Raw genomic sequence first — 27,236 nt, forward strand, 5'->3', positions numbered from 1 at the left:
CTGATTACCTCCCCTGATTTTAATCAAAATGGATTTATATCAGTAAGTACTTATAGGACTTATTTGAAATTTCATTATTGTCATTAGTTGGACTGAGACAATCAGGGTAGATAACTATGGACTGATTTTATGTCAAATTACCTCCCTTTATTTCAAATTAAAGTTGGTATATCTCTGTAACTAATGAAGATACTGATCTGAAATTTCATTTATATCAACAGATGGACTTGGACAATCAGTGAAGATACCTTTTGACTGAATTTATGACAAATTACCTCCCTTTATTTTTTATCTAAATGAATACACCTTAGCAGCTTCTAATGAGATTGGTTTGAAATGTTATTTATGTCTTCCATGGTAAGAAATAGTCATATTAGAAAACTCTTGATTGAACATTTATCGATATGAATACTTTACTAATATATTGTTGAATAGGCTTATACTTTGTATCTTCTACATGCTTATACCAATGCCTGATTACATCCCCTGATTTTAATAAAAATGGATTTATCTCGGTAAATATTTATAGAACTCATTTGAAATTTCATTATTGTCTTTATTTGGACTGAGGCAATCAGGGTAGATAGTCATGGACTGATTTTATGTCAAATTACCTCCCTTTATTTCAAATTAAAATGGGTGTATCTCAGTAACCAATGAAGATACTGATTTGAAATATCATTTGTTCCATCAGATGGACTCGGACAATCAGGGTAGATTATTAGATAACTTTTGACTGAATTTATGACAAATTACCTCCCTTTATTTTATGTTAACGAACATATATCGGCAGCATCTAATGAGATTGGTTTTAGATGTTATTTAAGTCTTCCAGAGTAAGGAATAGTCATGTTAGTACAAAAATGCAGCATTTGAGCCTAGGACCCTCAAACTTGGTATGGAAATTGGCCCTGACTAGGTCAAAAGGGACTGTTACAAGAAAATGTTTATCCTGATGGTATTTAATGTGTATGCCTATGTGCTCTATGTCAAAACTTGATATATCATTTTGAGCAATGGTACTCAGGTGAGCGATATAGGGCCATCATGGCCCTCTTGTTTAATCATACTTAATTTTTGTCGAGAACACATGCGGTGAGCTCGATATAGTCGCCATTTTTGACAGTTCAGTGTATGTATGTACGTGCGTGCGTTCGTTCGTGTGTGCTTGCGTCCGTCTGTGTGTCCATCTGATTTTGTCCGGACATGCATGGACCAATCTTGTTTATATTTGGCATGAATGTTTACCTCAATGAGAATTAAGGTGTGTCATGTGCAAACCCCATGTTCCTATCTCAAAGGTCAAGGTCACAGTTGGAGGTCAAAGGTCAAATTGAAGTTTGTCCGCAGCATTTCTTCTTCATGCATGGTGGGATTTTAATGTAACTTGGATGTTCACCATTATGAGACAGAGAGTCATGTGCAAGAACCAGGTCCCTAGGTCCAAGGTCAAGGTCACACTTGACAGCTGGCGGGCTCGACATTCTGCCTGTGGGCATACTTGTACTATGAACAAAGATAGATAATTAAGAGTTTGATAGTCAGACTTGATTCATTGAAACACATTCTTTCTGTTTTCTTTAAATGTCTGGGTAAAATAACATATATATAGATCATAGATCCAGTTCATGAATACATATCTGAATATCCCATTAAAATGAACACATAGAGAGAGTTTGTATAACATAGAGTTTGTATAACATTTTGTTTCCAAAGAAATGGAAAACATATTTGTGTTGAATTCTTCAGTTGAACCTGTTTTTAACAGTCACCTATATTAAGAAGCCAAGTATCTTGAGCAACCAGTTAGCAAAAGTGTCAAATTAACTTGTCTTGAACAGTGACCTACCATAAGCAGCCGGATTGTGACAAGTTTTGCCATACTCTGTAGTATAAATGAAAACTAGTCTACAGTATTGATTTATTTTCAACATTTTTTTTTCTGGAAAATAGTCATTGATAAGAAGCAAATGTCAAACAATGGAACTGGTTTATTATTTCAGCAACTGTAGATGGGTTATGTACGGATGTTATATGTCCCAACAATTCAAAATGTGTTGTAATAGATGGTGATGCTGTGTGTATGTGTAACACATCTGGAAACACAAGCCAAGTGTGTAAAGGTAAATGCAGTTATATAACCTTTAGCCTACTGGCAGCAAGTGGTTTTGCCTTTGCGACCAGTGCAACCTGCTATGTTCGCTGTTCAGTCGGTAAATTTTCAGTGAACACCCCTTTGAATAATAAATGGTTCTGCCTAAATTGAATGCTGGACCAGTCCATTGTAGAAATGTAGCAGGGTAAAGGTTAAAAAAACTATTTTGCAACTATGTGGTTTTAACTCATCTGACCCAAAAGCTCACAAGTGAGTTGTTACAATCATATTTATATCATGCCCTAGATTGTACAAGACCAAATTTGATACCACCATATGGTTATTGTTTCTGTATATTTTGAAATAATCTTTTTCCAAAAACCGAAGACTTGGACACAAGATATTCCAATCCCCCACAGGGACCAGTGTTTTACATAGGAGTTGACACAAAGTAACTTGAAAGTATTTTTCTGTCAAAGAATTTACAAGTTGCAATACTTTGTAACTCTCTCCTTATGTGAATGACAGTCCAGTTGATCCCCTTATTTCATTTCATATCTGTTGTAAAGAAATACCATACCTTCTATTCCATTCACATACTAGTACAATATAGCACAATTTTAGAGTAGTCTCCTGCCTTTATTGCTAGTGGAATGAAATAGACCACTGTTCTTCTCTGGTATCCAGCCCTGTTGTTAGTACCTATAATAGATTGGAGCTAAAATATATGACTTCCTGTTTTAGACATCATTTGTTATGTGAATGATCTGTCTAAACCAGGCAGTCAGCAACTGTTCCAAACATTTTCAGAACACTGTTCTGGTGAATTTCTGTCATTAAGAACAAATTTGGTCCCTCAGTCCTCATTTACCATTTATTTGTAAAAATTATAAATAACTTTTTGTCATTGGTACTAGGGTATATTTGAACTTTGAAAACATACGGTTATGTAACAGCACAGTTGTTTCTCCTTAGAAGTTTGAAATTATATAATTATGATATGTCATGTTTCCAGGGACAGTTTTAACCTGACCTTTAAAGAAATATAAAGAAAACAAATGCTAGCTCTTTTTCCAGAGTTTGATGCGTGTATGGAGTCGCCAATGTGCCATGCTGATGCTTCGTGTGTCTTGTCTGACACCAAGGACATTTCTGGACTGGGGAAAAATTGTACATGTAACAGTGGTTTCCAGGGTGATGGGTATCAGTGTGACCCTATTGACCCCTGCCAAGTCAACAATGGAGGTTGCGACCTTGACACTTCAGTCTGTAATTATGTAAAACCTGGAAAGGTAATGATAACATTTGATCACTTTTTTTCAGCATGGAAGTAAAAATTTATGGTAAAGAATGATATAATTAGTCACAACTGGGAATGAGATCCAGCTTGCAGGCATGTGGTCAGCTTGCAGGCATGTGGTCCAACCTGTGAACAACAGTACCCTCACTTACCTGCTTGATTGATAAAGAACATAGTTTATTACACTGATGGTTACACAGAGAAATAAAATTTGAAATGAAAAACTGTTTAATTATTGATATTGTTTAATTGTTGAAATGCCATATTGGAAACTATCTACTGTAAATGAAAGTAGCACAAAGTGCTCATGATCGTCCTTCTGTATATAAAACTAAAGTTTTTGCTGTTATCAATTTAAGGAAAAGTTGAAGTCAAATGTTGATATTTGAGAAAGATGCATATACTTGAATATTACTTTTAGAATGTATCGCAAGGACATTTATCTAATTTTGTTGCGTATGTTAGAACAAAATCTGGCTTAGACAATTGTGAGATGTTATTGCTTTTGTAGAGAAAGTTGAAAAAAGACAAGTTTGTACGAGAGATTGGTATGGGATGTCTTCTATTGGGAGCAATTGTCCACCGTATGTGGAGAATGTTTGAATAAAAGTTTTTAGTTTGATGAGAGGGATGATAATTTACGAGATAGTGTGAATTTATTTTCTGTCATAGATGCCGAAATAAATAGTGAGATTAAGGCTGGTACAAAAGGCTACTTTTTCATACCTTGAGTACTGTACTTTTCCAGGGTGAATGTATGTGTAAAGATGGATATGAAAATCATGTGCTTGATGAAGGATGTTCTCTCTTAGATGTGTGTGCACTGAATACATCTGCCTGCCATCCTAAAGCACTGTGTGAAACTGTTGCTCCAAATGAAATCAGGTAATTTGTTTTGTAAAAGTGCTGTTATCAAAACTTTCGGTAAAAGCGATTTTTTAAAAAAAATTTTGTAAAATTGCTTTTTAGGTTAAACAACCAGTAGTGTAAATAAACTCACCACTGACCTGAGCCTTGGTAACACAATATAAGAAATATACTTACAGATAAAGATGAACAGCTTCTTTGTCTGTATGGCTTCCGATATCTTTCGTTTTACTGCTGTAAGCTAGATCTTCCTTGGTTGGTGAGAAAGTCACCTGGCTTGTAGAAGAGCAGTGGACCTACCAACATGCAGATAGTGCCATGGAGGTGCATTTTATGTCATTTTCAGCAAAGGTGGAAGTTGGCTACATTGTGCTGTATATGTGTGTAAGAATAAACCAAACAAATAAAGTTGAGTCAAAACATCAGAATTTGGTAGTACATGTCTGTTTTAAGGTGAACCTGTCTATTGTCTGGTGTACTTGCCTCTTTTCAGGTGTACAAATGTCTGTATTCATATTTACATATCTCTGTTTGATGAACTTGTCTGTTAAAGGTACATGTCTGTTTTCAGATGCACTTGTCTGTGTTCAGGTTTATATGTCTGTTTTTAGGTGTACATGTCTGTTTTACATGTGTTTATCTATATAGCTCGGCTCATGGTGAGCTTTTGTGACCGCTCAATGTCCGTCGTCCGTCTGTCAACAATTTCTAAAAAAAATCTTCTTGAAAAGCACTGGGCAGAATTACACCAAGCTTCACAGGAATGATCCTTGGGTGGCCCCTTTTTTAAATTGTTCAAAGAATTGAATTCCAACTAGAACTCTGGTTGCCATGGCAACCTGAAGGAAAAACTTTAAAAATCTTTTATCTAAAATCACAAGGCATAGAGCCTTGATATTTGGCATCATCTAATGGTCCCCTATGAAAATTGTTCAAATTGTGCCCCTGGGGTGATAAGAGTCCCCGACCTGGGGGTCCCAAGTTTTACATAGACATATAGGAAAAAATTTTTAAAATCTTCTTGTCTAAACCCACAAGACCTAGGCCTTTGATATTTGGTATGTTGCATTGCCTAGTAGTCCTCTACCAAAATTGTTAAAATTATGCCCCTGGGATTAAAAGAGGCCCCGCCCAGGGGGTCACATTTTATACGAGTTATATAGGAATAAGTAGTTAAAAAATTATCAGATCATATTTCCTAGACTGTTTAATTATAATTACCTGATGACCCCAAGCAATTAGGGGTCACTTGACTGTGGCTGATATTACTCAGGGGAGCGATTCAGTGTCATCATGACCCTCTTGTTTTTTTATGCCTCCAAAGGGAGGCATATAGTTTTTGAACCGTCTGTCAGTCTGTCGGTCTGTCCGCAATTTTCGTGTCCGGTCCATATCTTTGTCATCGATGGATGGATTTTCAAATAACTTGGCATGAATGCGTACCACAGTAAGACGACGTGTCGCGCGCAAGACCCAGGTCCGTAGCTCAAAGGTCAAGGTCACACTTAGACGTTAAAGGTCATTTTTCATGATAGTGCATTGATGGGCCTGTCCGGTCCATATCTTTGTCATTCATGCATGGATTTTAAAATTACTGGGCATGAATGTGTACCACAGTAAGACGACGTGTCACGCGCAAGACCCAGGTCCGTAGGTCAAAGGTCCTAAACTCTAACATCGGCCATAACTATTCATTCAAAGTGCCATCGGGAGCATGTGTCATCCTATGGAGACAGCTCTTGTTTTTAATGCACATGTCAGTCTGTTTCAGGTGTACCTGTCTTTTTTAGATGTACTTGTATGTTTTCAGGTGTACTTGACTACCAGGTATACATGTCTGTTTTAGATGTACTTGTCTTATTTTCAGATCGATGTACCTGTCAGTTTTCAGTATACATGTATGTTTCAGGTATAAATGTCTGTTTTCAGGTGTACTACTCTTTTTTTAGCTCACCTGAGCGCAAATTGCTGAAGGTGAGATATTATGATCACCCTGAGTTCATTGCCGTTGTGTGTTATCAACATTTTGACAGTTAATACGAGAGGTCACAACTTTAGCTTGGTATTAATGAACTTTGGTCGTATTACCTTCAATAAAATCCCACCTGAATTTGTTTTTGGGTAATTTGGGGTCATAAACCAGGTCACAAGGTAAATTGATAGGGAAAGCTCATTATTACTCTAGAGGCCACATTTTTACTTCATCTATTTGAAACCTTGTCAGAGTGTTGTTTTTTTCCTCTTTATGAAATATAGGAAATATTATTTCAAAACCCAGTAAATTGAGGTCAAAAATAGGTCACTAGGTCAAATTATAGAAAATCTTTTGTTAACACTGTATGACTTTCTTTAAACTCTCTTAGAAATTGTTTGTCTCTATGAAATCTACATCAACCTTGAAACTGGGTTAGAAGAGGTCAAGAACAAGGTCACTAAGTTAAGTCATAGATAAACCGTGTAATCACTTTAGAGGCCATACTTTTGGATTTATCTTCATAAAACTTTCTCAGAATGTTTGTCTACAAAATTTAGGTTACCAGAAGTCAAAAGCTAGGTCACTAGGTTAATCATATAAAGTTTTTGTTAGCGCTCTAGTTGCCATATTTTTTACTTGATCATCATAAATCTTTGTCAGAATGTTTATCTCTGTAAAATTTAATTTAAGTTCAAAACTGGGTTACCTTAGGTCTAAAACTGGGTCACTAGGCGAAACCGTAGAACAACCTTGTTAACAATCTGGAGGCCACATTTTCAACTTGATCTTCATAAAACTTTGTCAGAATGTTTTTCTGTATGAAATCAATTTCAAATCCAAAAACTTGATTATCTAGTTCACAAAATAGGTCACTTACAAAATTGGGGTTTCTGAGGTCAAAAACTATTTCACTAGGTAAAATCATTGAAAAATTTGGATAATGTTCTATCTGATTAACATAAAACATGGCCAGAATGTATGTCTCTGTGAAATGTATGCCAAATTAGATACTGGGTTATCTTGGCTAAGAACTATGTCAGGTGAGTGATACAGGGCCTACAGGTCCCTTTTATCAGGTTTACATGTCTGTTTTCAGTAAAACCTGAACACACACACGCACACGTCTGTGTTCAAGTGTACCTGTCAGTTTTCAGGTGTACATGTAATTTTTCAGGTGTACATGTAATGAAGGTTATCAAGGAGATGGGCGTGTCTGTTATGGAAACATCTTACAGGTATTAACAGCTGTCATAGTAATACTGTGAAATCATTAAATTTAATATCTGGTTTTTGCCAAAATGGCTGTTTCGTTGGGATAAAAATTAATGAATTTTAACTTTTAACATAAATTGAATGGGAATTTTATTTGTTCATTCGGATTTAATTTCACAGGTTGACAGATCTGTGAAAATTACACCCCATTTAATATGATTCCATAATATTGTTATATACAAATATAACTTGCATCTAAAATTATAATTTGAGAAAATTATTGCAGTAATTTTCTTCTGCCTGAAATAGTTGTGATAAGTCAAATGAAATATAACAATCTGATTTAAGTTTTTATAATCTCCTGTTTTTAGCTCACCTGTCACATAGTGACAAGGTGAGCTTTTGTGATCACCCTTCGTCCGTCGTCAGTCCGTCCATGCGTCCGTCCATTCGTCCGTGTGTCTGTCAACAATTTCTTGTCTGTACGATAGTGGTTTCATTTATGATTTTATTTTAACCAAACTTGCAAACAACTTGTATCACCATAAGATCTCGGTTCCTTTCTTGAACTGGCCAGATCCCATTATGGGTTCCAGAGTTATGGCCCCTGAAAGGGCCAAAATTAGCTATTTTGACCTTGTCTGCACAATAGCAGCTTCATTTATGATTTGAATTTAATCAAACTTGCACAAAACTTGTGTCACCATTAGGTCTTGGTTCTTTTGTGGAACTGGCCAGATCCCTTAATGGGTTCCAGAGTTATGGCCCCTGAAAGGGCCAAAATTGGTTATTTTGACCTTGTCTGCACAATAGAAGCTTCATTTATGGTTTGATTTTAACCAAACTTGCACACAACTTGTATCACCACAAGATCTTGCTTCCTTTCTTGAACTGGCCAGATTCCATCATGGGTTCCAGAGTTATGGCCCCTTAAAGGTCCAAAATTGGCTATTTTGGTTTTTGCAGTCATATAGAGACTTCATTTATGGTTTTATTTGATACAAACTTCCAAAATATCTTCAACAACAATAAATCTTGAATTCCATGACAAATCAGATCCAATCGTAGGTTCCAGAGTTATTTTATATCTGATTACCTCCCCTGATTGTAATCAAAATGGATTTATATCAGTTAGTACTTATAGGACTTATTTGAAATTTCATTATTGTCATTAGTTGGACTGAGCCAATCAGGGTAGATAACTATGGACTGATTTTATGTCAAATTACCGCCCTTTATTTCAAATTAAAATGGGTATATCTCCGTAACTAATGAAGATACTGATCGGAAATTTCATTTATGTCAACAGATTTATTTGTCAGATTCTTCTTTTGTTCACTTACAATAATTTTTTTTTTTTTTAATTACTTCCCTTTTACGTTACTATAAATAGCTTATTTTTAGTAACTTTTTTATTATTGGCCATAGGGAAAAACCGAGATCACTTTTCTGTGGTACAATATGAATGGTACCTCCAATTTTTAGGTGTATTTTGACATATCTGTACCTTGTAAGAATTTTTTTTTTTCGGTTAAATGTCTTCCCTTTGTTGTTACTGTCCTTTGGACTTAGATATTTTTTCTGAGGACCTTCTTGTCCTCAAGTGCAATGATAACAGGTGAGCAATATAGGGCCATCATGGCCCTCTTGTTAGAGATTCTGAAATTGAACTTTAGCTGATATCATTATATGCGTTTCCATGAACTCTGTAGTTGTTTTCATTTAAAACGGCAGTGAAGTCACTCAAATTGCGAAAAAATTTATGATATTAATTACATTTGACTCGTTTTTCTAAGCCAGATGTCATTCCACTTTCTATATATTTAAGAATTGAATGTTGTTTCATGAACCAATTTGGACTTCTGGCAAATCCATGAATAACGCTAGGGATTCATAGTCGATTGTCCATAGGTCCCATTTTATATGAAAACAAATGTTATTTTCTTTCTATAAAATACATAGTGAATATCTTTATGAACTATTTATAGACAATCGAGGATTTGGATGAGAGTGATTCTGACCTTAAAGGACAGATGACTTTGATTAAGGGTGCTATAGAGAAGTACTATAAGACAGAACTTACCCAACATGCAGCATTCACAATGTTTGTTCCAACCAATGAGGGATTCCGTACCATAAATACCGCAGATGTAAGTACAAAACACCTTAAAAAAATAGCAATATAGGAAGCAGTACAATCTTGCTGCTTTAGCTAATGACTACTTGAGACAAGTCGAACATAAAACGAAAGTGTTGGTTTAAAAAGTTATCTGACTGGTTGGTTAAGACTAGTGGCTATTTAATACAGGTGGCCTCTAAAGCAGGTTCAGCTGATTTTCCAGAAACAAAGAAAATAGAAAAACAGAATACACTGGGACCTCGTTATAACGCTGTCGACGGGGTCCAAGGTTCAAGACCCGCGGATCTAGCGGGGTTAAATTTATAACGCGGGTTGATCGTATCAGCAGTATATGCAATACCACACCCACCGGTAATGTTTTAGGCGTATTTTGGATGCTTTTTTATGTAAATAAGAAATAAGAATTGTATAAACGAGACATTTATTTACCTATGCTACTGAAAAATACATTAAAAGAATTATAACGCTGTGTCATCTTCTCATTTTGTCGTGATTCTGAAAGAAAGTTGGAATTGTGTATCCCGGAAGTAAACATATATAACGCTGTGTGAGGAGTGCGCGGTCGTGAGAATTACATATGCAATGCAATTGCACTGGGGGTTTATGTAACTAAAAGAAGAACGCGGACAGTCTTAAAAAATTTAATTTTGAATACATGAAGAAAATCGATAAATAAGATAGAAAATTGTTAAATCACCGTCGTTAATATACGATATTAAAAAGGGAGAACATTCTCAATATGGCTTTCAGTGCGTCGAATCTTCGTTAATTCCGATAAACTGAGTGTGATGATTACGAAAAATGGCTGCATTTTATTACAAAACTGGGCCTGTTGTTTGATTTTTATTCACTCTAGTGTTCATGTCATCTGCTAATTGGTGCAAACTTAACGGTTTGATAGTTGACTGACCGCTTACGCGCTTGTTATGCAAACAATCTAATTTTGACACGGTACTGATTGCCTAATTGTCACATGTCTACATGTATTCAAACTTTAACAAAGGCGATACAGTTGTCATGGCAAAGGTGTTAAAGTACAGTACATGTAGTTTTAATGCTGGTTATGATCAAATTGAATAACAGCCGCGGACTCGTTTTTTTTACCCCTGAAAATTTCGGGTCCAAGAGTCTACCGCGTTATAACGAGGACCGCGGTATATCGAGTAGCGTTATAACGGGTTCCGAGTGTAGTTTCAAAAATTATTTTGCGTATAGAAAGAGGTACACCAAAATGTGTTTGAAAAGAAGTTTTTTTGAAGAAAACTAGTGAAAGTCAGTTTCTGCACTGATGGATTCAGTGCTTAAAGCCTGAAGGGGTATAGTTTTGTTAAATTTGCTGTGTAGGCACATAGATCTAGAGGAATTTTTGGGCATGATCCCACAGGAAAGCTCTCGATCATGTGGGCATTACTGCATTTTAGAAAAATATCTTAGCTGTCTTGTGCAGATATTTTTTCATCTTAATTTTACATATCTAAGAAAATTGTATAGGCATATACCTACAGTGCTCATAGGGAGATACCAAAATGGTCCAGTCACTGCTTGAATATTTAGTGTTACATGTTTCCCATTTAAGAAATACAATGATTTTATTAAAAATTTCAGTATCAGGAGTGGTTAAATAACAAAGTGAGAGTGAGACAGATATTGCGTCAACACATTGTAGTGGGTCAGTTTACCACAGAAAAACTTGTGAATCATACAGTATTCCACACACTCCAGGGTACACCTGCTGAACTTATGGTTGCTTGGGTATGTATATTGAACAAAATGTCACAGCAGCTAAATAATTGTTACTTTTGTATGTATACTGAAAGTGACCACACACTTGCTGAATCAATTGATGTTTTGGTTTGTATACTGAAAGTGACCACACACTTGCTGAATCAATTGATGTTTTGGTTTGTATACTGAAAATGACCACACACCTGCTGACCCAATGGTTGTTGGGGTATGTATACTGAAAGTGACCACACACCTACTGACCCAATGGTTGTTTGGGTTTGTATACTGAAAGTGACCACACACCTGCTGAATAAATTGATGTTTTGGTTTGTATACTGAAAGTGACCACACACTTGCTGAATCAATTGATGTTTTGGTTTGTATACTGAAAGTGATCACACACTTGCTGAATCAACTGATGTTTTGGTTTGTATACTGAAAATGACCACACACCTGCTGACCCAATGGTTGTTGGGGTATGTGTACTGAAAGTGACCACACACTTGCTGAATCAATTGATGTTTTGGTTTGTATACTGAAAGTGACCACACACTTGCTGAATCAATTGATGTTTTGGTTTGTATACTGAAAGTGATCACACACTTGCTGAATCAACTGATGTTTTGGTTTGTATACTGAAAATGACCACACACCTGCTGACCCAATGGTTGTTGGGGTATGTGTACTGAAAGTGACCACACACTTGCTGAATCAATTGATGTTTTGGTTTGTATACTGAAAGTGACCACACACTTGCTGAATCAATTGATGTTTTGGTTTGTATACTGAAAGTGACCACACACTTGCTGAATCAATTGATGTTTTGGTTTGTATACTGAAAGTGATCACACACTTGCTGAATCAACTGATGTTTTGGTTTGTATACTGAAAATGACCACACACCTGCTGACCCAATGGTTGTTGGGGTATGTGTACTGAAAGTGACCACACACTTGCTGATCAATTGATGTTTTGGTTTGTATACTGAAAGTGACCACACACTTGCTGAATCAATTGATGTTTTGGTTTGTATACTGAAAGTGACCGCACACCTGCTGAATCAATTGATGTTTTGGTTTGTATACTGAAAGTGACCACACACTTGCTGACTCAATTGATGTTTTGGTTTGTATACTGAAAGTGATCACACACTTGCTGAATCAACTGATGTTTTGGTTTGTATACTGAAAATGACCACACACCTGCTGACCCAATGGTTGTTGGGGTATGTGTACTGAAAGTGACCACACACTTGCTGATCAATTGATGTTTTGGTTTGTATACTGAAAATGACCACACACTTGCTGACCCAATGGTTGTTGGGGTATGTATACTGAAAGTGACCACACACTTGCTGACCAATTGATGTTTTGGTTTGTATACTGAAAGTGACCACACACTTGCTGACTCAATTGATGTTTTGGTTTGTATACTGAAAATGACCACACACCTGCTGACCCAATGGTTGTTGGGGTATGTATACTGAAAGTGACCACACACTTGCTGACTCAATTGATGTTTTGGTTTGTATACTGAAAGTGACCACACACTTGCTGAATCAATTGATGTTTTGGTTTGTATACTGAAAGTGACCACACACCTGCTGAATCAATTGATGTTTTGGTTTGTATACTGAAAGTGACCACACACCTGCTGAATCAATTGATGTTTTGGTTTATATACTGAAAATGACCACACACCTGCTGACCCAATGGTTGTTGGGGTATGTATACTGAAAGTGACCACACACTTGCTGATCAATTGATGTTTTGGTTTGTATACTGAAAGTGACCACACACTTGCTGAATCAATTGATGTTTTGGTTTATATACTGAAAGTGACCACACACTTGCTGAATCAATTGATGTTTTGGTTTGTATACTGAAATTGACCACACACCTGCTGACCCAATGGTTGTTCGGGTATGTATACTGAAAGTGACCACACACTTGCTGATCAATTGATGTTTTGGTTTGTATACTGAAAGTGACCACACACCTGCTGAATCAATTGATGTTTTGGTTTGTATACTGAAAGTGACCACACACTTGCTGATCAATTGATGTTTTGGTTTGTATACTGAAAGTGACCACACACTTGCTGACCCAATGGTTGTTTGGGTTTGTATACTGAAAATGACCACACACCTACTGACCCAATGGTTGTTTGGGTTTGTGTACTGAAAATGACCACACACCTGCTGACCCAATGGTTGTTTGGGTTTGTGTACTGAAAATGACAACACACCTGCTGACCCAATGGTTGTTTGGGTTTGTGTTGTGTATACTGAAAATGACAACACACCTGCTGACCCAATGGTTGTTTGGCTTTGTGTACTGAAAATGACCACACACCTACTGACATAATGGTTGTTTGGGTTTGTGTACTGAAAATGACCACACACCTGCTGACCCAATGGTTGTTTGGGTTTGTGTACTGAAAATGACAACACACTTGCTGACCCAATGGTTGTTTGGGTTTGTATACTGAAAATGACCACACACCTGCTGACCCAATGGTTTTTTGGGTTTGTGTACTGAAAATGACAACACACCTGCTGACCCAGGGGTTGTTTGGGTTGGGGTTGTGTATACTGAAAATGACAACACACCTGCTGACCCAGTGGTTGTTTGGGTTTGTATACTGAAAATGACCACACACCTGCTGACCCAATGGTTTTTTGGGTTTGTGTACTGAAAATGACCACACACCTACTGACCCTATGGTTGTTTGGGTTTGTGTACTGAAAATGACAACACACCTGCTGACCCAGTGGTTGTTTGGGTATGTGTACTGAAAATGACCACACACCTGCTGAACCAATGTTTGTTTGGGCTGGGGTTGTGTATACTGAAAATGACCACACACCTACTGACCCAATGGTTGTTTGGTTTTGTGTACTGAAAATGACCACACACCTACTGACCCAATGGTTGTTTGGGTATGTATACTGAAAATGACCACACACCTGCTGACCCAATGGTTGTTTGGGTATGTATACTGAAAATGACCACACACCTACTGACCCAATGGTTGTTTGGGTTTGTATACTGAAAATGACCACACACCTACTGGCCCAATGGTTGTTTGGGTTTGTATACTGAAAATGACAACACACCTGCTCACCCAGTGGTTGTTTGAGTATGTGTACTGAAAATGACAACACACCTGCTGACCCAGTGGTTGTTTGAGTATGTGTACTGAAAATGACCGACACCTGATGACCCAGTGGTTGTTTGGGTATGTATACTGAAAATGACCACACACCTGCTGAACCAGTGGTTGTTTGGGTTGGGGTTGTGTATACTGAAAATGACCACACACCTACTGACCCAATGGTTGTTTGGGTTTGTGTACTGAAAATGACCACACCCCTACTGACCCAGTGGTTGTTTGGGTTTGTGTACTGAAAATGACCACACGCCTGCTGACCCAATGGTTGTTTGGCTTTGTGTACTGAAAATGATCACACACCTACTGACATAATGGTTGTTTGGGTTTGTGTACTGAAAATGACCACACACATGCTGACCCAATGGTTGTTTGGGTTTGTGTACTGAAAATGACAACACACCTGCTGACCCAATGGTTGTTTGGGTTTGTGTACTGAAAATGACAACACACTTGCTGACCCAATGGTTGTTTGGGTTTGTATACTGAAAATGACCACACACCTGCTGACCCAATGTTTTTTTGGGTTTTTGTACTGAAAATGACAACACACCTGCTGACCCAGGGGTTGTTTGGGTTGGGGTTGTGTATACTGAAAATGACAACACACCTGCTGACCCAGTGGTTGTTTGGGTTTGTGTACTGAAAATGACCACACACCTGCTGACCCAGGGGTTGTTTGGGTTGGGGTTGTGTATACTGAAAATGACCACACACCTACTGACCCTATGGTTGTTTGGGTTTTTGTACTGAAAATGACAACACACCTGCTGACCCAGTGGTTGTTTGGGTATGTGTACTGAAAATGACCACACACCTGCTGAACCAATGGTTGTTTGGGTTGGGGTTGTGTATACTGAAAATGACCACACACCTACTGACCCAATGGTTGTTTGGGTTTGTGTACTGAAAATGACCACACACCTACTGACCCAATGGTTGTTTGGGTATGTATACTGAAAATGACCACACACCTGCTGACCCAATGGTTGTTTGGGTATGTATACTGAAAATGACCACACACCTACTGACCCAATGGTTGTTTGGGTTTGTATACTGAAAATGACCACACCCCTACTGACCCAATGGTTGTTTGGGTTTGTATACTGAAAATGACCACACACCTACTGGCCCAATGGTTGTTTGGGTTTGTATACTGAAAATGACAACGCACCTGCTGACCCAGTGGTTGTTTGGGTATGTATACTGAAAATGACCACACACCTGCTGAACCAGTGGTTGTTTGGGTTGGGGTTGTGTATAGTGAAAATGACCACACACCTACTGACCCAATGGTTGTTTGGGTTTGTGTACTGAAAATGACCACACCCCTACTGACCCAGTGGTTGTTTGGGTTTGTGTACTGAAAATGACCACACGCCTGCTGAACCAATGGTTGTTTGGGTTTGTGTACTGAAAATGACCACACACCTACTGACCCAATGGTTGTTTAGGTTTGTGTACTGAAAATGACCACACACCTACTGACCCAAAGGTTGTTTGGGTATGTATACTGAAAATGACCACACACCTACTGACCCAATGGTTGTTTGGGTTTGTATACTGAAAATGACCACACACCTGCTGGCCCAATTGGTTTTTGGGTTTGTATACTGAAAATGACCACACACCTGCTGACCCAATGGTTGTTTGAGTTTGTTTACTGAAAATGACCACACACCTGCTGACCAAGTGGTTGTTTGGGTATGTATACTGAAAATGACCACACACCTACTGACCCAATGGTTGTTTGGGTTTGTGTACTGAAAATGACAACACACCTGCTGACCCAGTGGTTGTTTGGGTGTGTATACTGAAAATGACCACACACCTGCTGACCCAATGGTTGTTTGGGTGTGTATACTGAAAATGACCACACACCTGCTGACCCAATGGTTGTTTGGGTGTGTATACTGAAAATGACAACACACCTGCTGACCCAGTGGTTGTTTGGGTATGTATACTGAAAAAGACCACACACCTGCTGAACCAATGGTTGTTTGGGTTGGGGTTGTGTATACTGAAAATGACCACACACCTACTGACCAAATGGTTGTTTGGGTTTATGTACTGAAAATGACCACACACCTGCTGACCCAATTGTTGTTTGGATATGTATACTGAGAATGACCACACACCTGCTGACCCAATGGTTGTTTGGGTATGTATACTGAAAATGACCACACACCTACTGGCCCAATGGTTGTTTGGGTTTATGTACTGAAAATGACCACACACTTGCTGACACAATGGTTGTTTGGGTTTGTATACTGAAAATGACCACACACCTACTGGCCCAATGGTTGTTTGGGTATGTATAATGAAAATGACCACACACCTTCTGACCCAATGGTTGTGTGGGTTTGTATACTGAAAATGTCCACACACCTGCTGACCCAATGGTTGTTTGGGTATGTATACTGAAAATGACCACACAGCTGCTGAACCAATGGTTGTTTGGGTTGGGGTTGTGTATACTGAAAATGACCACACACCTACTGACCCAATGGTTGTTTGGGTTTGTGTACTGAAAATGACCACACACCTACTGACCCAAAGGTTGTTTGGGTATGTATACTGAAAATGACCACACACCTACTGACCCAATGGTTGTTTGGGTTTGTATACTGAAAATGACCACACACCTGCTGGCCCAATGGTTGTTTGGGTTTGTATACTGAAAATGACCACACACCTGCTGGCCCAATGGTTGTTTGGGTTTGTATACTGAAAATGACCACACACCTGCTGACCCAATGGTTGTTTGGGTTTGTTTACTGAAAATGACCACACACCTGCTGACCAAGTGGTTGTTTGGGTATGTATACTGAAAATGACCACACACCTACTGACCCAGTGGTTGTTTGGGTTTGTATACTGAAAATGACAACACACCTGCTGACCCAGTGGTTGTTTGGGTGTGTATACTGAAAATGACCACACACCTGCTGACCCAATGGTTGTTTGGGTGTGTATACTGAAAATGACCACACACCTGCTGACCCAATGGTTGTTTGGGTGTGTATACTGAAAATGACAACACACCTGCTGACCCAGTGGTTGTTTGGGTATGTATACTGAAAAAGACCACACACCTGCTGAACCAATGGTTGTTTGGGTTGGGGTTGTGTATACTGAAAATGACCACACACCTACTGACCAAATGGTTGTTTGGGTTTATGTACTGAAAATGACCACACACCTGCTGACCCAATTGTTGTTTGGATATGTATACTGAGAATGACCACACACCTGCTGACCCAATGGTTGTTTGGGTATGTATACTGAAAATGACCACACACCTACTGGCCCAATGGTTGTTTGGGTTTATGTACTGAAAATGACCACACACTTGCTGACACAATGGTTGTTTGGGTATGTATACTGAAAATGACCACACACCTACTGGCCCAATGGTTGTTTGGGTATGTATAATGAAAATGACCACACACCTTCTGACCCAATGGTTGTGTGGGTTTGTATACTGAAAATGTCCACACACCTGCTGACCCAATGGTTGTTTGGGTATGTATACTGAAAATGACCACACAGCTGCTGAACCAATGGTTGTTTGGGTTGGGGTTGTGTATACTGAAAATGACCACACACCTACTGACCCAATGGTTGTTTGGGTATGTGTACTGAAAATGACCACACACCTGATGTCCCAATGGTTGTTTGGGTATGTATGCTGAAAATGACCACACACCTGCTGAACCAATGGTTGTTTTGGTTGGGGTTGTGTATACTGAAAATGACCACACACTTACTGACCCAATGGTTGTTTGGGTTTGTGTACTGAAAATGACCACACACCTGCTGACCCAATGGTTGTTTGGGTTTGTTTACTGAAAATGACCACACACGTGCTGACCCAATGGTTGTTTTGGGTTTGTATACTGAAAATGACCACACACCTGCTGACCCAATGGTTGTTTGGGTTTGTGTACTGAAAATGACCACACACCTGCTTACCTAATGGTTGTTTGGGTTTGTATACTGAGAATGACCACACACCTACTGACCCAATGGTTGTTTTGGTTTGTATACTGCAAACAGAGCTGTACCAGTGGCTGTTTGGGTATGTATTCCGAAAATGACTTTACAAGGTAACTATGATGAGACGAAATGGACCAAAAATGGCTCTCTTAGTATCTTTGGTCTATCATCACTTTGTCCAGCTGATTGGACACTACATATATGCATTGCAAAAAGTAATTACTGCCTCTCTTGACAATTATTAATTTTTTCTTTTCCAGACTACATGTACTTAATCAGTTGTTATTATTCTTTGTCATGATATTTGTTTTATTCAAAATACTCTGGAATGTCATGTGTTGTGTACACTTATAAGGATTAATTGTTATATTTCCTTTCAGAGGAGTGATATATTGAAGTTCCGCCTTTTGGGGAGCAGTAAAAAGGCAAAGATAGTGAGAGGCAACATTGTTGCAGCCAATGGTATCATACATATTGTGAACAAACTGTTGACAAACTCCCCTTATAGTATTGGGAGTGAAGAGGTATGTGAGATGACTGAATTATAGCTTTGTAAATTTCATTTTGATAAGGATTATTATGTCTTCTACATGTATTGGGGAGACATTTATTTAGTGCTGTTTATCTATCTGTCTGTCTGTCACAAAATTTAGTCTGTCCAAGCAACTCCGGCAACACAACCAGGCAGATTTACACCAAACTTCCCAGGAATGATTATTCTGAAGCTTAGTTGTGGATATCTTTGGCATTTTCTTATGGTGGCTGATTTCTGCCATTTCTTGTGTTCGTGTCGAAATGTCGAAGTAACAAAAGCACGAAAAGTTGAAATAATGCATATTCATGCCAGCGTGTTGAAATGTTGAAGACACGAAAGCACTAAAGGTCGAAAACTGCTGATTTGTCGTGTGTTCACCTTTCGACATTCGAGGCAAATATACGTAGTAACGAAACATTGAAGGCGAAATAACAAAATTTCAGAGGCGGACACACAAACTTTTGTCTTATTCTCTTATCGTGTTGGCGGGTATCAAAACTTCGTGTTATCGCCCTTCTTTTGTCGTGTCTTCATGTATTCGCCTTGAAAGCCGAAAGGCGAACACACGAAAAATAAGCAGTTTTTGACCTTTCGACCTTTCGTTACTTCGACCCACCGACACGAACACACGACATATGTGCAATTTCTTCCTTTCGTGTATTCGCCTTCCGGTAGGCATGCGCATAACAATTACACATATGCTGCTGAAATGAATATGCCATCTAAATAATGTGTTTTACCATTTGTAAAATAATATTTGTCCTAAAACGAAAGATAATGATTTGTATTCCATAAAAGATGTCATTGTGTAGATATTTTATCACTAGTATTAAATTTGTACTTACATTAAGCTTCTGTCAGTCTTACTGGGCATATCATTATGCCAACCTGAGCTTTGAATGCTATCTAGATAATGTGTTTTACAATTTATACAAAAAAATCTTCTTCAATTTATGATAGAAAATGTTTCATATGCAATAAAACATGTCACTCTTCAAGTATTTCAGTTCTGGTATTAAATCCATATATACATTATGCCCCATTTTTGCCATTATTATAGTATACTAAGGCAGACCCTACACAAAATATCTGTCGTATGTTCGTGTCGACGGGTCGAAGTAACGAAAGGTCAAAAACGGCTCAATTTTCTTTGGTTCACCTTTCGCCTTCCGAGGCGAATACACGAAGTAACGAAACATTGAAGGCGAAATAACAAAGTTTTTAATACCCGCCGATACGAAAAGTGATTTCGACCTACTTCGACATTTCGCCTCGCCGACACGAACACACGAAATGGCAGAAATCAACCACCATATTTTCTGGTTTGATGATATTTAGCAGAGTTATGGCCCTTTGTTCATCAAATTTAATGATGTTCTGGCCACTTCTCTTATATTGGGCGGATTAGGAATCCACAAAATGTAATAGGAGTAGTCAGTGCCAAGCTTCATTTTGCCTTTTGTCTGCATTTTCGGGTTCAGTTATTTTTAGCGGAGTTACGTTCCTTGATTCATCAAATTTTATCATGTTTTGACCACTTCTGTTTTATTATTGGGCAGAATTCCACAAAACCTTACAGGAGTTATCAATACCAAGCCTCATTATGCAAATTGTTGGCATGTTCCAATTCAGCGATTTTGAGTGGAGTTATGGCCCTTGATTTATTGTATTTTACCTTGTCTGGGATTAGGCTGCGCTACCATCATGAGGAATAACACCAAACTTCACAAAAAATTATCATTTCCACGCTTAGTTGTGCATACCATCAACTATACCATGATGGTTTAGCCACTTCCCTTATATAATAGAGTTTTTTACGAAACATTACAGGAGTGATCAATGCCAAGTCTTCTGCATATTTTCTGTATGTTCCACTTCAGTGATCTTTTAGCAGTGTTTTGGCCCTAGATTTGTCATAATTTACAGTGTTTACACTACTTGCTGTATACAGCATGAATTTCACCAAACATGATTAGTGTGAAGCATTTGTAAACTTCTTTGATTGATGTTACTTCACTTATATACAACTGGTTGGAATTCCACCAAACTTCTCGGGAGTCACCACTGTCAAAGCTGGTTGTGTTGGAATATTATGGTCCAGAGATTTTCCCTGGAGTTCTGGCCTTAAATTTGTGGCATTTTACAAATTGGTTGTGCACGGTAAGTGGTGGGAGACAATTACGTTTTTTTAGCTCACCTGTCACATAGTGACAAGCTGAGCTTTTGTGATTGCCCTTCGCCCTTCAGCATACATCGTCCATCCACAATTTCTTGTGAACACGACAGAGACCAAATTATGCAATCAATTTTATTCAAACTAGCACACAACTTGTATTGGCAATATCTCGGTTCCTTTTGAAAACTGGCCAGATCCCATCATGGGTTCCATAAAAAATTTGCTATTTTGGCTTTTGCAGCCGTATAGAGACTTATTTATGGTTTGATTTGATACAAACTTGCAAAATATCTTTAACAAAAATTGATATTGGATTCAATGATGAATCCCTAAGATCCAATCCTAGGTTCCGGAGTTACAGACCCTGATTGACCCCTGAAAGAGCCAAAATTTGTTAATTTTTACCTTGTGAACACGATAGAAGTGATATTTTACATTTGATTTTAACCACACTTGCACACAATTTAAGTCACAAGAAGATCACATGTCCTTTCGAAAACTGGCTAGATATCTTCGTGGGTTCTATAGTAACTGCCCCTGAAATGGGCAAAATTTTCTATTTAGGCTCTTTCAGCCTTTTAGAGGTTTCATTTATGCTTTGATTTGATACAAGCTTGCATAGAATGTTTACCGTAGATACCCGTGTATAATGCGCAGTTTTTTTACTCCCGGAACCACCCCCGAATCGTGGGTGCACATTATACACAGGTATAGACAATTTTCCAGCTTCAAAAACAAATATGTTTACGTTTTCGGCCATTTTCGTAAAGGGAAACTACTTTTATAGTATTGTCTAAAAGTACGGATAGTTTGTCCTATCGTTATCATCTCCCGATATACCACGTAAATTTTGATAATTTAAGAATATTATTAAAATTTATGAAAAAATTATGATAAACATAACATTATTTTGTTATAAGATGGTATTTCAAATAAAATAAATGCAGATACAGCAATTTTGGGTTGAGTATTTTCTTTAATTGAGACATGGTAAAACTGCGAACAACAAAACTGACACAAGTCACTATGGGTGCATTCTCACTAAATGCCAATAATTGGCGATAATTACCCCTCGTTTCATATTTGTTTGATCTGTATTGCACCTGAAACAACATGACGTTTGATCTGAATGTAATTGCCCTTTAATGACGAGAAGATTGTTCGAGGTTTGAACTAAGCAGGTCGTGTCTGTACCTGCATGACTTTATAAACCCTTCGAAAAAATTTTTTACCAGATTCCAGGATCTACCTTCAATAGATGCTATCACTATTGTCTGTTGTAACAAAATATTGTCATATCAGTATGAGTTGGCAATGTTCATCGTACACAGCCAGAGAGAAATTGAGAATCATCACCTTCGCAGAAGCCAGGGGTAACAGAGCAGCAGCTCGCGAGTTCGGCGTCAATGAAAGCAACGTTCATTTATGGCATAGACAGAAGAGTTGTCTGGAACAACTCCCAAGAACGAAACGGGCTGACAGGGGGAAGGCTGCACATCATCCGAATTAGAGCGTGTCATCGTAGAATGGGTCACCGAACATCGTCAGAGGGGCATAGCCGTATCAACGCTAGAGATCCGACTTCAGGCCAAGCTTACAGCACAGCAGATGCACCTTCTTGGTTTCAAGGCATCAATGAACTGGGTTGTATGGTTCATGCGATGACATCAGCTATCCATCTGCCGACGAACACACATTGCGCAGAATGAGATTTGTCATCAAGATGCGCAAGAACAACAACTACGACATGTCACAGATTGGCAATGCAGACCAGACTCCGCTCGCCTTCGACCTGCTGTCTGCAACAACCGTGAATGCATCTGGCTCCAGAAACGTCGCCATCAACACAACGGGGAATGAGAAGAACAGATTTACAGTCATACTTGCTGATGGCGGCAAACTTCCACCTTACGTTTATTTCAAGAGAAAAACACTACCAAAGAGACCAAGTGGCCGAAGGAACTCATCATTCGGTGCCAAGAAAAAGGGTGGATGGATAACACTCTGGTTATGGACTGGGTTAAAACAGTATGGGGACGTTGACCTGGCGGATTTACAAAGAAGGCGCTACTGGTGTTAGACTCATTTCGGGCCCACAAATCTGAAAACATAAAAGACATGCTGAAGCAAGACTTCCGGACCGACATATCGATTATCCCGGGCGGCATGACATCGATACTCCAACCACTGGACGTCAGCATCAATAAGCCGATGAAGGTGCTTCTGCAGCGCAGATGGAATGAATGGTACGCCGGTGATAAGCACTCGTTCACAAAAACAGGACGTATGAAGAAGCCGGAATTAGAAGACATCTACCAGTGGATCGTCAATGCGTGGGCGGAACTGGATTCCAGCATTATCATCGGTGCATTTAAGAAATGCTGCATATCAAATGCCATGGACGGAACAGAAGACAATCTGATTTGGGAAGATAAACAGACTAGCACCAATGCTACCCCCGATGATGTTGAGGAAGATGATCTGGCGACAGACTTCTATGAATCTACCGATGACTTCATCCTTCGCTTGTTGGACAACGACGACGACGACGAAGAATTCGAGGGCTTCAGCGACGATGACTTCATCGATTGTGAGAACCGTTAATACCAGTAAAGACCCACTCAGAAGCCTTTCCTAAGGCTTAAATAACGGCACTTTTAAGTGCCAACCAAATATTCCAGAAAAGATAACCTCTCAGATATTGTCATAAAAAAACGGCACTTTTAAGAGCCACTTCTCAGATATTGTCAAAAACGGCACTTTTAAGTGCCACTATAACTTCTCAGATATTGTCAACCTTACGTTAATTGTCAAAAACGGCCATTTCATTCATTTTGTCGCTACGATATATATTTTCAAACATTTACATTTTATAAATTCATAAATATTTGTTTGTATTTAAAATAACAACAACAATAACTATTTTATATCAAAGTCTACACCTGGAGAAACAATCCCCATAACTCTGATTTGAATTTTGACAGAATTATGCCCCTTTATAACTTAGAATTTTTGGTTAAAGTTTTTGATAAAGTCAAATATCTCTGTTACTATCAAAGCTATTGACTTGAAACTTAAAATACTTATTTACTATCAAAGTCTACACCAGGAGAAACAATCCCCATAACTCTGATTTGAATTTTGACAGAATTAAGCCCCTTTTTAACTTAGAATTTTTGGTTAAAGCTTTTGATAAAGGCAAATATCTCTGTTACTATCAAAGCTATTGACTTGAAACTTAAAATACTTATTTACTATCAAAGTCTACAGCAGGAGAAACAATCCCCATAACACTGAATTGAATTTTGATAGAATTATGCCCCTTTTTAACTTAGAAATTTTGTTAAAATTTTTGATAAAGTCAAATATCTCTGTTACTATTAAAGCTTTTGACTTGAAACTCAAAATAATTATTTACTATCAAAATCTACACTAGGAGACACAATTCCTATAACTCTGGTTTGAATTTTGACAGAATTATGCCCCTTTTTAACTTAGAATTTTTGGTTAAAGTTTTTGGTAAAGTCAAATATCTCTGTTACTATCAAAGCTTTTGACTTGAAACTTAAAATACTTATTTACCATCAAAGTCTACACCAGGAGAAACAATCCCCATAACTCTGGTTTGAATTTTGACAGAATTATGCCCCTTTTAACTTAGATTTTTTTGTTAAAATATTTGATAAAGTCAAATATCTCTGTTGCTTATAAAGCTTTTGACTTGAAACTCAAAATAGTTATTTACTATCAAAGTCTACACAAGGAGACACAATTCTCATAACTATAATTTGAATTTTAACTGAGTTATGCCCCTTTTTAACTCAGATTTTTTTTTTTTTTACTGGCAAAGCTCAAATGCAGAGTCACGCACTGAGAAAAGTCGAGCGCGCTGTCTTACGGACAGCTCTTGTTTCACGAAAAAAATCAGTAGATTGCCGAGACCGATTACGCTATCCGCCGCGGAAGTAGTCATTCCCGTGTCCATGTAAACATTGCTTTTGATTTCATTTTGCCTAGAAATTGATCAAAAAAAGTTTTTTTCCTAGGATTTTGGTTCAAAATTGGGGGTGCGCATTGTACACGGGTGCGCATTATACATGGGTATCTATGGTATCTTGATGATCTCTAGGCTAAGTTTGAAACTGGGTCCTGTGGGGTCAAAAACTAGGTCACCACTCAAATCAAAGGAAAAGCTTGTTAACACTGTAGAGGCCACATTTATGACCCTATCTTCATGAAACTTGGTCAGAATGTTTATCTTGATGAGGTGAGTGGTTATGGGTTATCTAGATTCCAAAGCCAAGCTTTAACAGGTGAGTGATATAAGGTCATCATGACCCTCTTGTCTTCTTTTCTTTTGCAGAAAACTGTGTATGAAAATATTAAGAAAGATGGAAAATACAACCGATTTGAGACACTTGTAGAGGTAAGACAGTATTTGTTTCCCTTATCTGTTTTGTGAACATTATCCTTCAGCCTGCTGGCGGCAAGTAATTCTGCCTTTGCAACCAGTGCAGATCAAGATCAGCCTGCAGCCCCCCCCCCAGGCTGATCATGGTCTGCACTGTTTGCTATTAAGTCAGTAAATTTTTAGCTCAGGTGAGCTTTTGTGATCGCCCTGTGTCCGTCGTCAACAATTTGACTGTTAACACTTTAGAGGTCACAATTTTGGCCCAATCTTAATGAAACTTGGTCAGAATGTTACCCTCAATAAAATCTTGGACGAATCCGATATTGGGTCATCTAGGGTCAAAAACTAGGCCACCAGGTCAAATCAAAGGAAAAGCTTTTTAACACTCTAGAGGCCACATTTATGACTTTATCTTCATGAAACTTAGTCAGAATGTTAATCCTGATGATCTCAAGGTCAAATTTGAATCTGGGTCATGTGGGGTCAAAAACTAGGTCACCAGGTCTAATCAAAGTAAAAGTTAGTTTACACTGTAGAGGCCACATTTATGACCATATCTTAATGAAACTTGGTCAGAATGTTAATCTTGATGATCTAGAGGTCAAGTTCAGATCTGGGTCATGTGGGATCAAAAACTAGGTCACTAGGTCAAATCAAAGGAACAGCTTGTTAAAACTCTAGAGGCCAGATTTATGACTGTATTTTCATGAAACTTAGTCAGAATGTTAATCTTGATGATCTTCAGGTCAAGTTCGAATCTGGATCATATGGGGTCAGAAACTAGGTCACCGGGTCAAATCAAAAGAAAAGCTATTTAACACTTCAGAGGCCACATTTATGACCATATCTTAATGAAACTTGGTCAGAATATTAATCTTGATGATCTTTAGGTCAGTAGGTCAAGTGAGCGATACAGGGCCTTCATGGTCCTCTTGTTAGTGAACACCCCTCGAATAATAAATGGTATGCCCAAATTGAACAATGGACCAGTCCATTTTTGAAATTTAGCAGGTAGTGTATACAAAACGGGAATCCCATGCGTTTGGAAAAAATGATTAATGGTGACATATACCAAACTGTTAGACAATGTCTGAAGGTCACAAAAAGACATGTCGCCAGTCCGAGTTCCGCGACTGGACCAATGTATGATGTCGTCAAAATGGCGGCTAAATTTGAAAATATTACTTTGCTTATCTTAGAATTAACTTACGTTACACAACAAAATTTCATATTATTTTCTTTAATGTTCTATCCTGGAATACATGCTGTCATTATAATAACAATATTGAAGTAGATCTATATAAACAATTAAATGATGTGAGATAATCAAACCATATCTTACCCCACCCACTTTATTTCAACAGATTTATTTCTTGTTTAAAAATATTTGTTTTGTGTAGGCTTTATCATTAAAATATACGAATATCATCATATTCCAACAGTGGTGAAGTTTTTATATATGCAAAAGTGATGCATACATGTCAATTTCGATATTTAGGTAGCCAGTAATTGAACAAAGCTCTGCTACACATAAATATTATTCTGTACCAATTTACCGGATCAGCATTTGTATCGCATTGAACTATGATGATTTTAAACATCCGCACTTAATTAAATGTTATGACTAGCA

The 27,236-nt window shown here is 38.1% G+C and overlaps 1 protein-coding gene across 2 annotated transcripts in view; it reads left to right on the plus strand.

Annotated features, from left to right (window-relative positions):
- The window catches only part of LOC123530075 (stabilin-2-like), a 402,834-nt gene that overhangs the window by 20,225 nt on the left and 355,373 nt on the right, over positions 1-27,236 (plus strand). For both annotated transcript variants that reach the window (XM_053521033.1, XM_053521032.1), the window contains exons 4-11: positions 2,004-2,123; positions 3,173-3,387; positions 4,144-4,280; positions 7,412-7,472; positions 9,438-9,599; positions 11,195-11,341; positions 18,865-19,008; positions 25,559-25,621. In XM_053521033.1, coding sequence (XP_053377008.1) covers positions 2,004-2,123; positions 3,173-3,387; positions 4,144-4,280; positions 7,412-7,472; positions 9,438-9,599; positions 11,195-11,341; positions 18,865-19,008; positions 25,559-25,621 — 1,049 coding nt within the window. The remainder of the gene's footprint in view (positions 1-2,003; positions 2,124-3,172; positions 3,388-4,143; positions 4,281-7,411; positions 7,473-9,437; positions 9,600-11,194; positions 11,342-18,864; positions 19,009-25,558; positions 25,622-27,236) is intronic.

The sequence above is a fragment of the Mercenaria mercenaria genome, chromosome 13 (genome assembly GCF_021730395.1).
Source record: "Mercenaria mercenaria strain notata chromosome 13, MADL_Memer_1, whole genome shotgun sequence".
Taxonomy (NCBI): domain Eukaryota; kingdom Metazoa; phylum Mollusca; class Bivalvia; order Venerida; family Veneridae; genus Mercenaria; species Mercenaria mercenaria.